The sequence below is a fragment of the Boleophthalmus pectinirostris genome, unplaced genomic scaffold (genome assembly GCF_026225935.1).
Source record: "Boleophthalmus pectinirostris isolate CB_2022bp ecotype Guang Dong unplaced genomic scaffold, ASM2622593v1 HiC_scaffold_18, whole genome shotgun sequence".
Lineage (NCBI taxonomy): Eukaryota > Metazoa > Chordata > Actinopteri > Gobiiformes > Gobiidae > Boleophthalmus > Boleophthalmus pectinirostris.
In genome coordinates this window covers 27,012,589-27,025,639 of record NW_026571133.1, presented here as the reverse complement: position 1 = coordinate 27,025,639, position 13,051 = coordinate 27,012,589, and the positions used below count along the sequence as shown (strand labels likewise).

The 13,051-nt window shown below is 39.3% G+C and overlaps 3 protein-coding genes across 3 annotated transcripts in view; 1 reads left to right on the top strand and 2 right to left on the bottom strand.

The window, feature by feature from the left end:
- The window catches only part of LOC129409038 (O-acyltransferase like protein-like), a 1,950-nt gene extending 801 nt beyond the window's left edge, over positions 1–1,149 (bottom strand). Inside the window, exons 1-5 of the mRNA XM_055154190.1 lie at positions 912–1,149; positions 562–695; positions 422–500; positions 222–357; positions 16–149 (exon numbers count right to left, since the gene is read on the bottom strand). Of these exons, the coding sequence (XP_055010165.1) occupies positions 16–149; positions 222–357; positions 422–500; positions 562–695; positions 912–1,149 (721 nt within the window). The remainder of the gene's footprint in view (positions 1–15; positions 150–221; positions 358–421; positions 501–561; positions 696–911) is intronic.
- A 770-nt stretch (positions 1,150–1,919) lies between these two features.
- Positions 1,920–8,674, bottom strand: znf532 (zinc finger protein 532). The gene is made up of 9 exons (XM_020925289.2): positions 8,365–8,674; positions 4,751–6,950; positions 4,498–4,682; positions 4,231–4,407; positions 3,767–3,929; positions 3,144–3,434; positions 2,948–3,060; positions 2,737–2,869; positions 1,920–2,599 (listed from the first exon to the last, which is right to left on the bottom strand). Exons 2-9 carry the CDS (start codon positions 6,926–6,928, stop codon positions 2,060–2,062), a joined length of 3,780 nt encoding a protein of 1,259 aa, XP_020780948.1. The 5' UTR covers positions 6,929–6,950; positions 8,365–8,674; the 3' UTR covers positions 1,920–2,059.
- grp (gastrin-releasing peptide) lies at positions 8,012–12,491 on the top strand. The gene is made up of 6 exons (XM_055154105.1): positions 8,012–8,139; positions 8,205–8,301; positions 10,563–10,640; positions 11,576–11,626; positions 11,919–12,136; positions 12,209–12,491. The coding sequence occupies exons 2-6, from the start codon at positions 8,277–8,279 to the stop codon at positions 12,260–12,262; spliced, it is 426 nt and encodes a 141-aa protein (XP_055010080.1). The 5' UTR covers positions 8,012–8,139; positions 8,205–8,276; the 3' UTR covers positions 12,263–12,491.
- Positions 12,492–13,051: the final 560 nt, after the last annotated feature.

Genomic DNA, 13,051 nt, shown 5'->3' with positions numbered 1-13,051 from the left:
TGTTTGTCATGGTACCATAAAGGCCTAGGCCAGTCTTTAAACTTGATGACTGTTCTGCTGGACCGACCTCTCTGTTCCGCTGCCATTTTGTAAAAGCTGTGAATAGACTGGCAGCCAGAGGAATTGCTACCATCATGCAACACACAAACCTAAATGGCATTTTGTAATTATTTAAACCTCCACAACATCATTTTGTGTTTTGTAATATATGGTCTACTCACAGGCAGGTGATCTCTAACATGTTTGGGGCAACAGTGTCAGGTACACAGTGGATCAGGAGTACCTCTTGAGTGGAGTCATTCACCAGAATAGAAGGGAAGGGGGCAAGAAGAGATGCACCCCCAAACTTCAACCTGTCTGTTAAAAAGAAAACAACCTGTTTTATCCTATATAAAGCATGAACAACATTTTCAGTACTGACCTTGCAGCACCAGCAATTGGACATCCTCTTCCTTACAACTGTCAGGGACACATATCCCCACAAAATACTCAGTTGATCCCTATTAAAAAACGTTAGTTCATATCATACAAATATGATAAAAAAAATTTGTGATATTTTACCTGACGGAGGAACACTTGGCAGTATTGTCCAGCAAAGGTTGGCGCCTGAGCAGACTGGCACAGCTGCAACAGGCCAGGCTGATCAGTGTTACCACCCTCCACATTGCTTCCCATTTTTCCAAAGGCATCATACACTGATTAAAACATAGCACAATCAAATTGTTTCTAATTACATCACATGAAATAATAGTACTTTACTCCTTGCATAAGTCACAAATCATAATCATAAATCAATCACAACCACTTAATCAGGGTTCCATTGCAACTGCAATGTTAGTATCGCAAGAAACAAAATTAACTCTATTAAAATTTTTGTCCTTGCAAGGAATTTTGAATAATTTGTTACTTACTGTGAACAGCATATTCTTTTGGATGGTCCATGTTTATTTCAGATAGAAAAGTGACTGTATCCATAAGACATCTCTGAGACAGTGCCAAGTCTTCTGTCATGCCCAGGCCTCCATACGAGCGTAGTAAAATGAGCAGCAACACCAAACAGGCTTTCATTTTAACACTGATTGCTCCACCTTGCTGACAGCTGCCTTTTATAGCATTGTCATCATTACGATGGGAGTGTGAAATTGGCATTTTACCTTGATGTAAATGGCAGGATTGTGTTACAAACATGAATGTCACTCTTCAGAATGAATAGGATTTGGTAATGCATCTGTAGTGTTAGTAACAAGCCACTAGATGGGGCTAAATGATAGTGAAGCCACTTTGTTAAACGTGGTACTTCAGAACCTAAGCACAATGCTGAATGCCTTAATAAATTTGAAGAAATACTGTATTATTTTTATGCTCCATACAAATTTATTTGTATGAGACATTTGTAGAGCCAAAACATTATTTCAAAATTGTCTTTTCTGAATTTAGATAGTGATGTTTTCTTTGACACTTATATTTGACACACATTTGAATTCATATTGAGACTTTTATATTTTCCCACTGTATTCAAAATGTATATAAATACATATTGCATCAAACAGGACCATTTATTATTACATTCCAATTATTCGTCAAAAGTAGCTCCTTAAGCACAATATAATAGCACACAAGTAGCCATGATGAATTTGGCACTGAACTAGTCACTTGCATTGAGTGGGAATGTTGTAATGAGCTTATATATTAATAGCTCCTGATTGTCAACATCCAATTATTTATTGAGTTGTTAAGCTCTTGAAAGGGAACAACAACGTAGGTCCTACATTAAAGTTTACATTGATTGGGAACTCATACAAAACTTCAGTACATTCAGTGGAAATAGCAGCATTAAAACTCTGCATATTGCAGATTAAACACACTCTTACAATATTTCAATACAGGCCACAGTACCCCCAAACTATCTAGCTCTAGACAAAGCTAAAGGCAATGAAAATAAAAATAAAAATAAAATATATGACAGGAATACTGCAAAATCCTATAGGAACAACTTAAGTAATGTAGGATATAAATTAATGACTTGACATACATGTATGTGGCTGCCTGTTATTTACACCTAGAGAGTTTTGTTTATATCATGAGAGCTGTATTGCTTTTGTTCAGTATTCATCGCTTCTCTAATTGCTTTTGCTTTAATAAAAGCCATCCCATGTGTCCTCATGTGAGTGTTTAAAATACCCTCAGTTTCAAATTCCCGGCCGCACACTTTACACCTGGTGTTTGGCATGCTGTTGTCATTCTCGTCTGCACTGTTGAGCTGGTTCTCTCTCTGGCTCTCGTCACCCCCTCTGCCCTGTCTATGGCTGAGCCCGCGTGGCTCCTTCATTCGGTGAACGATAAACATGTGTCTGGATAAGGAGCGAGGAGAAGTGTAGCAGAGTCCACACTCCTTACACTGGTATGAAGATCCATCGGACTTATGCCGTGGGATGTGCTCATGGAAAGTTGTCATGTTCTCTGTGTTAAAGCCACAGACGCCACACTTATGAACTTTAAGGATATTTACTTTTAGCTTCTTCAAAGGCTGTGAATCAGAGTCCCTGTTATTAACATCCGGAGAGCCTTCATATTCTTCTGACCTCCGCTTTGGACTTGTCTGTGAGAAACAGAATATAACAAGAACTTGTATTAACTTTGTTGCAAAGTTATATGCTATTGTTTTTATTATAAACATACTAGATTTTCACAACACTGAATCCATTTACATAAAACACTATTAACAGCATAAAGTACCATTTCTTTATCAGACACTGTCGATGTGATATTAGTATGAGCAGTTTTCCTTTCTTGATCACCGTGTATCAGCTGAGTATGTTGGTCCAACAGAACTCTTTTGGTAAAAGGTTGACTTAGAGGTGGACATTGTCTATAACAAATAACAAAACATTATATTACTGTTTTCACCAACACTTAAATGTAAATATTGTGACAATTGTGAACTCACGGGCAGGGGAGAACATTGTGCAGCCCCTTGTGCTTGAGACGATTATGTCGACAGAGGCTATGCATAGAACAAAAAGATTTCTCACAGTGATGACATGGGTGCTTTTTTAATATCTGAAAAGAAAAAATATAATGTCATTGAGTACATTTAATTTTGTTAACATGAAGTCTTTAATGTGTGACTTGAAAACTTCCACCTTTCCATGCTTTTTGCGCATGTGTCCCACATAAGTCTCTCTTGAAGCAAAGACCATGTTGCACTCCCCACATGTGTATCCAGTATTTGTATTTTTCAGCCCTTTTTGGCTGCTACTCTTTGCTTTCTTTGCCAGCAAAAAGTTGTCAGGTCTGCCATGACAGTTTTCATTTGAACTGTCTTTGTTGTGGTTGGTGTTGGCACTGGAGCTGTTAGAGTTGGTGGACCTAGTGATGAGAGGGAGGCTGAGACTTTGTGGGCCCTCAGCTGTCTTCAGAGTACCATGAGTGGCCTGACAAAAAGCAGAGCTTATCATTTAAGCACTAACAAAGCATAGTAGAACAAAATAATACTATGTGATATTAGATTGTGCACAGTAAATGAAGAAATATTATTTTTCTAAATGGTAAATTTGAAAAGGTGGTAAATGGTCCCATTTTTCTATAGCACTTTTCCACCTTCAAGGCACTCAAAGTGCTTTACAACTGCCAACCTTCAGATTAGTGGGCGAATGCTCTACCAACTGAGCTAACGCCGCCCCGGTAGTGGTGGTATTGTTTATGTTAGGAAAATTTGCACTGAAAGGTATGCTTGGCATAATATATAAATACAATGTACCCCTACCTTTATGTGATCCAGCATGAGTTGTTTTTGTGCATAGTACATGGAGCAGTCTGGGCATTTGAAGACAGGTACCCTGTGATTATTGACATGCTGTTCCAAATGTGTGTAGAGCAGAGACTGTAGAGTGAAGACAGTGTCACACATGGCACATTTGTAGATCAGCCTGAAATACAACAAAATTCAGTTAAAATGTCTGTTATGGAAACCCTCATTTGTAAGGTGATGCCACATTGGCCGTCTAAAGGTTGACACCTGGAAAAACAATTAAGAAAACCAAAGCTACCATGTCTAAAGTCTCCAAATCCTTCAATTGATGACATAATCTATGTTTCAAAGAATACATTAGACATGGGTATTCCATTACACTGTCTAACTACTATCTCTAATTTTATTATAGGCAATTGTGATTTTGCCAATACACAACGAATGCTAAGTAACAAAGTATGTTGTAGAAAGAGGCTTACTTGGGCTCCCCTGCTTTCACTCCTGGATGCTGTGTATATGCATGGGAGTGTGTCCCAGGAGCTGACTTGAAAGCCATTGGACAGATAGGACATTTATAGAAGATTTCACAGTGAGAGCTTTGGATGTGGGACTTGAGAGTGGAAGCATCAGTCGAGATCACGCTGCAGTGGACACATCTATGAAAAAAGAAGTGTTATTAATATTGTTCTAATACATTATTATTAACTGAGCTGGGTCTTGACTTTGTATGATGTAAATGAGCTCACCTGTAGCCACTCTTCCGGGTGTAGTGCAGACAGGTTTTGTTGACATGATGTGACTGAAGGTGGACTGATTGAAAATTAACTCCACACTCAGGACAGACATATGGAGATTTATGTTGGTGAATTCTCTGGTGCGACATGAAGCTGCACTGATTTGGCAAAATCATTTGGCAGACAGAGCAGGTTTTCTGTAAAACATGACTGCAATGATTAAATCATGCATTTACCAAATCAACTAGCTACAATACCCACACACCTGGCTACTAGACTCCTGTTTGTAGTGGACTACTAGAGAGTGGACATCCTCAAATATTTCATTACATTCCCAACACTTAAGATTTGGTCTCTCCAGTTTTGATGTTTCATCCTCCATTGCCTCAACTTTCACAGTACATGGCGTGCATTGTGCTGCAGTCTGTAATACTCTTTGTAGTATTTTGGAGGGGGCGGTGGAATCCATACCATTTGTATCACTTGGACTTGTGGCAACTATCATCTGGTCTTTTGGGATTGGTTTGAGGATGAGGTTTGAGCACTGCATGACCATACCTTTTTCTTTGTGGCTTCTGGCATGAGATAGCAGGCTGCATTTGTTGTAAAAAACTAGACTTTTGTTGCAGTGGTTGCAGGTCATTTCAATCCTAACACTACGACGCTCACAATGCTGCATCAGGCTTTTCTCTAGGGCAAAAGAATCACCACATTCCAAGCACCTGTAGCCTCGACATGGTAGAGTTATACAGGCAGCCGATGGAGGGGAGAGGTCTGGGACATATATGGGAACAGGGTTAATGCTGCCGAGGAGTTTGTTGAAGGCATCCACCAGAGAACTTTGAGAACTCCCAAACACTTGCACCTTGGACAATTTTTTTGACACTTGGTCATTAAAGATTGATTTCAGTTGAGATTGCTGTGTTTGTGAGGAAGAGTAAACTTGTTGGAGGTCACAGGAAGATGATGTCATGGCTTTAGGTAGGAGATTGAGGTTCCCAAGATGCACTGTTTTAGGAATAAGTTTAGCACTAGTCGCCTTAGAGGGTACCATGATAGCCTGTTGTTGATTGCCATTTGCACCTTTGAGAATTGCACCACTCGTACTTGACACTGATGAAGCTGGGATCACTGTAGCTTTGACTGTGGTGTTATCCGCCAGCATAAGGCTGATCACTTGTGAACCAACTGTTTTAACAGCTGATACAGGTAAAAAGGCTGTCGCTACAGGCTTCATTGTCATCTGCTTTGGTACTTCATTTACAAAGTCACCAGAATTAGCTACTTCTGTTGTTGGTAGTGAAGTTCTTGGAGAAGATGTAATTGCAGTGGTCGTTCCCATAAAGTTTTGGCTTTTAGAAATCTCAGATTTTTTAATGCCCTTGTGCTGAGAAGAAACTGGAGTAACGGTGCGCTTTATTTGTCCAGTCTTTGTCTTAATAGTTTTAATACAGACTTTTGGGATCACAGGGGTGTTGGCAGAGATTGAGGCAGAAGAACAGTTGCTGCTACCATCACTTGTGATCATCGATGGGCTATCTGGTAGCTTTGGTTGCAACTTTTGTGGAAACTGTTCACTATCTTCAAGCTTTGCACAAGTTATAGGACTGTCATCTTCTTGTGGACTAACAAGTATGGGTTTAACTTCCACTTCTACAGCATTGTACACTTCAGTATTTGCAGTAGCAGACCTTTTGGGACTAAGGACAGCTTTGTTTTTTTCGCATGGAGACAGTGTATGAGAGGTTTCTTTTTTTACTGGGAATGTATTAGACAAACAAGTTTCTGAGGGCTCATCATTTTTACACATTTTTAGTTCATCTGGTTTTAGAATAGCTTTTAATTCTTCTTGTTGCCTACATTCATTGGGTGAAATACAGAAATCAGTATTTTCTTGACTGTTGTTGTTCTTATCATGTTTTACATTACCCTCTACATTTGCTTTTGCTAGATTGTCATCAGAATTAAGGGAATCAGACTGTTTATTTGTTGATCTATTGGGGGACTCACTACCACGTTTGTCACCACAAACTTCTTCTTCATCATTTTCCTCAGCACTTGAGATGGGACTGTATTTATTGAACATTGGTGATTTGGCTCCATTTGGTGAACTCTGTTTGTTTTGGTTGTGATCACAGCTTACAGATGGAATGGGAGACAAACAGCCATTATAATGTCCATTTTGACTGACTGAGTCTGATTGAGTCTGAGAATGCATATGTCCTTTATTGTCCTTGTTTCTAGTGTTCTTAACAATGACACTAATGCCACCATCTTGAGTGCTCTGGGGCTCATCTTGAGGTGTAGTCTCTGAATTTGTTGGTTTGAGCTGGCTTTCATGATCAGCTTGGCCTGACTCAATAGCAGCTTTGGGATCAACCATGTCAGGGATGTCAAAGGCTGCCAGTAAATCATCAAAGTCTGGAGTCTTCATATCTCCCATGATTTTACTTATATCAGCTCACCTAACAAAGAAAAATACATTATATGATTCACATTAAGCTTTTTACTTTGCTTTACTCTTTAGTTATATAAACACAATCAAACTATGAGCTAACAAGATTTTCAACAGCTGTCACTTTTTTTCCTCATTTATTGTTACTAAAAATAACACCATTTAAATCCATGGAAAAAAGAAACATAAAATAAGAAGTCAGCCAGGATTGTGCTGCACCTATAGCACATTTAAATGCAAAAACATTCATATGTAATAGGGCCAGTATTGATTTAGGTAAACTGTAATTGTTGTCCAGACAAGGATGCTGAGATGCTGGGCAGAAAATACTAGAGTGAAGCATGACACAATGGTGACTGAGCTGTGAGACGTTTATGGACCTTGAGGGAAAAAAATCAACTGACAGACATTCCACCTGAAAATATATTTAATACTAATATAACCATAACTGTACACCATTCACAAGTTTAAACACTTTTTCTTGAGTTTATATTAATTGCTTGATAATGGGACATAGGATATTTTATGTGCATTGTATCCAATGCAATTTAAAGTACATCTGCATGTAATTGCATAAACTTTTGTCTCTTTTCATCGTCGGTTTATAGACAAGTTTGCTTTCCTTCCTTGCCTCCATCCATGCTGCCACATGGAATGACAATTCCACTGACTCATAGAGCAATATCTGCCCTACTGTTTCTGCAAAATCAGTTTTTTCCCCATCAAGGCCCAGACCTAAGGGTCAGGTTTCATCTATTGATCTGTTGAATTATTATGCTTTGGGTAAGAATCCTTCTCAGTTGTGAGTGTGTGCCTGTGGGTGGGTGTGTGTGAGGAAGACTCTCTTGCAGATTCACTCTGCCAGCCACGTCTCCCTGCTCTCATCTAGTCCCATTCCTCCTGTGAGCATGCCCATGCTGCTACCACGACGACTACTACAGTAGCAGCGGCTTCAAGGAAATCTGCACCATAGCTAAGCACCTCAGAGCTGCCATAGAAGAAGTCTGGACTAGCCCTGTATATCTCTCACTGGAGCACAGAGACAGCATTGTTCCTGTCTTCGCTCCATCTGCCTCCAACCGGTTTCAGCTGGTTCTGTTCACCCAGCCTACAGCAGTACTTTGCTGCAGTACGGCCTTAGAATCGGAGACAGGAGCCTACCCTGCAGGAAATATTGGATTTTTGTCTCTGTACAATATGTAAGTATCTATATTTATGTAATATAATCATCAACATAATAAAGCCGACATGTATTTTCTCCTAGATAAAGCCTCTGTAAGAAAAAAGAATAGAGAAGCATAATGGTCACAGGAAGCACAAGAAATTATCTATTGATATGGGACAAGAAAAAGAGGAGGATGGTGAGTTGTCTACATAAGCAAATGAAGTAAAAAAATAGACTAATAAAGATGTTGTTCACTTACATAATAGAGGATGTTGTCTTCATGATGATGGCGGGAAGCTCACTCTTGGCCTTTTCCTCAGCCACATCCCCCCAGTGCACACATACACACACTCTGCTCCAGCCCGCCCCCAACACCCAATAAACACCAAAAACCTGACTTTGATACTAATAGCCCTCCACTTACACCTCCAATGCTGCTGTCTTAGAGAAAGCACTTTAAATATCCACTAGCCACTGTCTTGTCGCACATAGAACAGTTATCCACACAACATCTCTGAGTGCCTATACTGCCCACGGTCCCTGCTGCCACAAAGACACATAAACATGCAGCTTCATGCAGAAACAGAGAAGCCATACCCTTGTCAGCTTTCCACACAGGTATTCAGTAAAAGGGAATCTTCCTGTGTAAGCCCCATGTTCCCACTACACTATTTCCCCAGTTTCACATCCTTCACAGTTCTCCCTCTCTCCTTCTTAGGGTCATTCTCAGATTTTAGTCTTACTGCAGGCCCTTTCCCTCGCCAGCCCCTGCCACCAGCACCAGCCCGGTGTGAAGGGACAGATGGAGAAAGGGGGCAGTGTTCAGCAGGCGAATCAGGCCTTTTGTCTGTGTGAGGGGGTGAGGGTCTCTCACTTTGGATTGTACAGCAGCAGCTGGTGCAGAGACAGAAGAGAGAAAGAGAGACAAGCCACAGAGGTGGGAAGGAAAATGACAAGCAAGAGACAATAAGGATCATGCAGCAAGACAGGGTTCAACCTTCAAAGCCAGTTCTCGTTTTGCTATCATCATGTATCAACTTGTACTTCGAGAGAGAGAGAGAGAGAGAGAGAGAGAGAGAGAGAGAGAGAGAGAGTCTGACTGTGTGTGTGTGTGTGCGTGTGTGTGTACAGTAAATTTTAATGTCCATTCCAAACCACATAAAACATTACAAATTTACAAAATTACAAAGTGACAACATCTAGACCTACTAATTGTAATGTCCTACCTGACTGCAGCAGTTGTCTTTCAGTTGTCTGGCCCTGGTATCAGCATGAACTAACCAACTAGGCCTGCCTTGCTCATTATGCTACAGGTACATTGATACATGGAATAGACATTTAGACTTCTGTGCATAAAAGGCCCTGATCTCAAGTGAGGCAGATTCAGAACAGGAGATGGCGCTGAGGATGCTGTGTTCCTCACCTTTGACTGTCATAGTCACATGATCACAGACACCCTCCATTCTGTGCTGTCTGTGCTGCTCATGCATTTAGATCAAGCTCAAGATTCTGTCACAAAGCGGCTGTTACATCCCTGCAACCATTAGTTTAATCATAGCTAGGATGTAGTAAATGACTAACACACACATTTCCATTAGCTTAACACATCCACATACATAGATTTGGTCATATTTAATCAAAATGACTCTTGTAACATTCATTCCCGTGTCATTTTTAGTGCTTGAATGTCTTCATTGAAATCACAGATTTGACAGCTGCCATCAGACAGCCACAGTCTGAACCTATTACAATGGAAAATTGCCTTCACTAATTATCACTTTTGCTTCTGAAAGACTTCTCTTTTTAAAAGGCCCATTTTATCTGGAAAACAAAGTTATTTCAGTTACAAGTTATAAGAGCACTTAATGCTGTTAGGCATTCTGAGAGGACCTGTTGTTTTTAACATTTATGATTACATTATGCTATATTAGCTGTAACCCTCATTTTTATTTGTAGTATATCTACTGACACATTTAGCCCAAAGGAAATCAAATGGAACATTTTCAAGAAAGCGTCAGTGTTAGTTTTTTTTTTTTTTTAAGTTGGCCTGCAACGCCATCTGGTGGATCAGATTTCTTGTTTCTATGCCATTATCAGATATTGTAAAAGGTTTGCAAGTGTGCAGTGCCGACAATTTTAAAATATAAATAGATATATAGATTTATTTTAATTGTTTATAAAATTATACCCTTTTTATTTATGGAAATAAGGGGTTAGCAATCAGCAAGTAAGTGGCTGTTTGTAAGACTGATTATTAAGTGCTGTACTGATTACAAACTTCCTTTAACAAGCTGTGACCTACAGATTAGTTTCAAGTATGCTGTATGCATCATAAATTATTTGCTAGTTTTGTTGCAACCGTCAGATCTACGTCAGACTAATTTCCAAACTTTTGATAAACGTTTTATTTGGCTTTGTAGCAACAATATTTAGGTGACTCACTGTGTTTCGTTTAAGGTCATAGGTGGACAATGATGTATATGGCCTTCTTTGGAGGAGTACACCACCCCGTGCAAAGAGGATGTGACTTGTGCGGTAACCCTAACCTTTTCAACACTAATATTGCCTGCAGACCTCTACGTAAAGCATATCATGCTCCCTTATCTGTCCTTGTGCATTATTTTTATTTGGCAAGCTGTATGTCTGCTGGGATGAAAAGCAGCTGTCATTTATGAAGACTGTACACAGGAACTACGTGATTACACTTTTAATTTACATTCTTGACTTTTCCAAAATAAACTAATCTAGAACAATAAACACCTAATGAATAGTACATGCATTGTACATCTTTTGGCGAAGGGGCACACGCTGGCAGATGATAATTATCAATCATTTTAATTGTTAACATATGAGCTATATGATTTGGTTGTTAAAACAACTGAATATTTCAGTGTCACATTACAGAAATCATACTTGCCTACATTGAACAGTTCAAACGAAATAATTTACTATTTGATATTGCTTTCTGGCGGATTTTATTCAGATTTTTTGATTGCTCATTGACCCCAGTAAGAGATCTGCCATTATTGGTCCCAACCCATTATTCATTGCAATTATTCCGTGATCATGAAATGACGCTGACACCTCCTGCAATCACCCAGCAATCTTGAGGCAAACAATATGGACCAGTAATAATTACAGACTAGTGTCGTTTGTCATCGTGCTGTGGCACCGGCTACTTTTAAAAATCGCAGCTGACGCGCTGCCCTTGCATCAGGAGGGGCATTTAACTTAACCCAGTAGACAACACTGCCCGACGCGCTGAGAGTGGACCTTCTCCGCAACGAATATTAGCATTTACTGGAGATTATGATGGATTTTTGACTAAGTTTCTAAAAGTTACTGCGTTTTCCTACTACATAAGACACGCTGACAAAACATGCGCGCTCTGTGGTCCCCATGGACTTGCAGACCGTTTCTGCCCCTCTTTATTATTCTTGCAACAATTTCCTGTGTTTTGCACTCCATAGAAAGTCCTGTACCTGGGAAAATGTATCCACGCGGCAATCACTGGGCTGTAGGTAAGTTGCTGACAGGTCACAGTATATTTTAGACTGCTACACACGGGTAACAGCTTTAGAGGTTTTCATCACACTAAACAATGTGTATAGCTTTTATAATGAGAACAGACTGTTAACTATTGCATTTAAATAGGCATTTTTGTGATATAGCCTACAAAAGCTTTAGACTGATTTCTGCGTAATTTATTTCAGTTTAAATTTGGTAGGCTATCCTGCGCTCCTGTCGCTGTCAGGAGGGATATCTTTTATGTTGACTTACCTATCTTACTTATGATTATTACACACTTCCTAGGTCATTTGATGGGCAAGAAGAGCGTCAGTAGTTTTGCAACTCTACAACAAAGTGACCACAACAGTGACAACCTCAGAGACTGGCGAACGGAGGAGGCCACGCAATACGCGCGTCTGATGCAACGGAAAACTCACCAATTGAAGGCTGCTCAGATGCACAACCTGGCTCTGCTACACAGCAGGAGGAGACGAGTGGACAGATACAAATATCTCCGAGAGGTAAGCTTGGAAATGGTCAGAATTTATGTATGACAAGATTTTTATTTTTTGCTTATGTGCTTTTTATTGTAGATAAATGACCTCCTGCTTCTGACTTTGAAACTCCAAGAGAATGACTCTATATAAGTAAATATTTTTGTTATTGATATGACATGTGATAGTCTATTTATGTTGCAGCAAAATACTAAAATAATGTAAAACTAATCAAGAATTCTGTCAATATGCTTCCATTGCGAATTCACCATTTACATAAATATAAGTCACATTCTGCTTTAGTCTGTCATCTGACAACAATACCGCAAGGTGGCGCACAAGTCTCACAAACCTGTATTTAAATGTGTCCGTGGATCGCTGACTCTTGTGGATAATAAAGAAAAGTCGTCCTTATTGCTGCCCCTAGCCTTCTGTCTTGCAGAAAGAGTAGCCGACATGGTTACTGACTTTGATTTTTAATGAAGTCAATTGAACATGTTAATGGAAACAATTTGGATACATGAATCCTTTCTAAAAGAATCTAAGAAAAGATTTCCTTTCCTTTTTTCTGGCATTTCTTGTGGTTGATCTGTAAACAAAGGGATACAATAGAGTTACAAGCCACTTTCACCTCATTTTGAAGGGACTAATCCCAACAGGCAACGGTTTACAGAGGATAATGAGCTGGAAATAATGAGGCTGAAGACCCATCCTCAGAAACAGAGGAAGTGTTAAATTCGAGATAATCTAATCTGAAGACTCTTCTAGGTTAAATATTAAACAAAAATGATTTAGGGCACCTATGCAACCTATGTAGTCATAGGATCAGTATCCCATATAAGTAACTCTCTCTTAGGCATATACCTAGCATCATATATATATATATATATATATATATATATATATATATATATATATATATATATATATATATATATATAT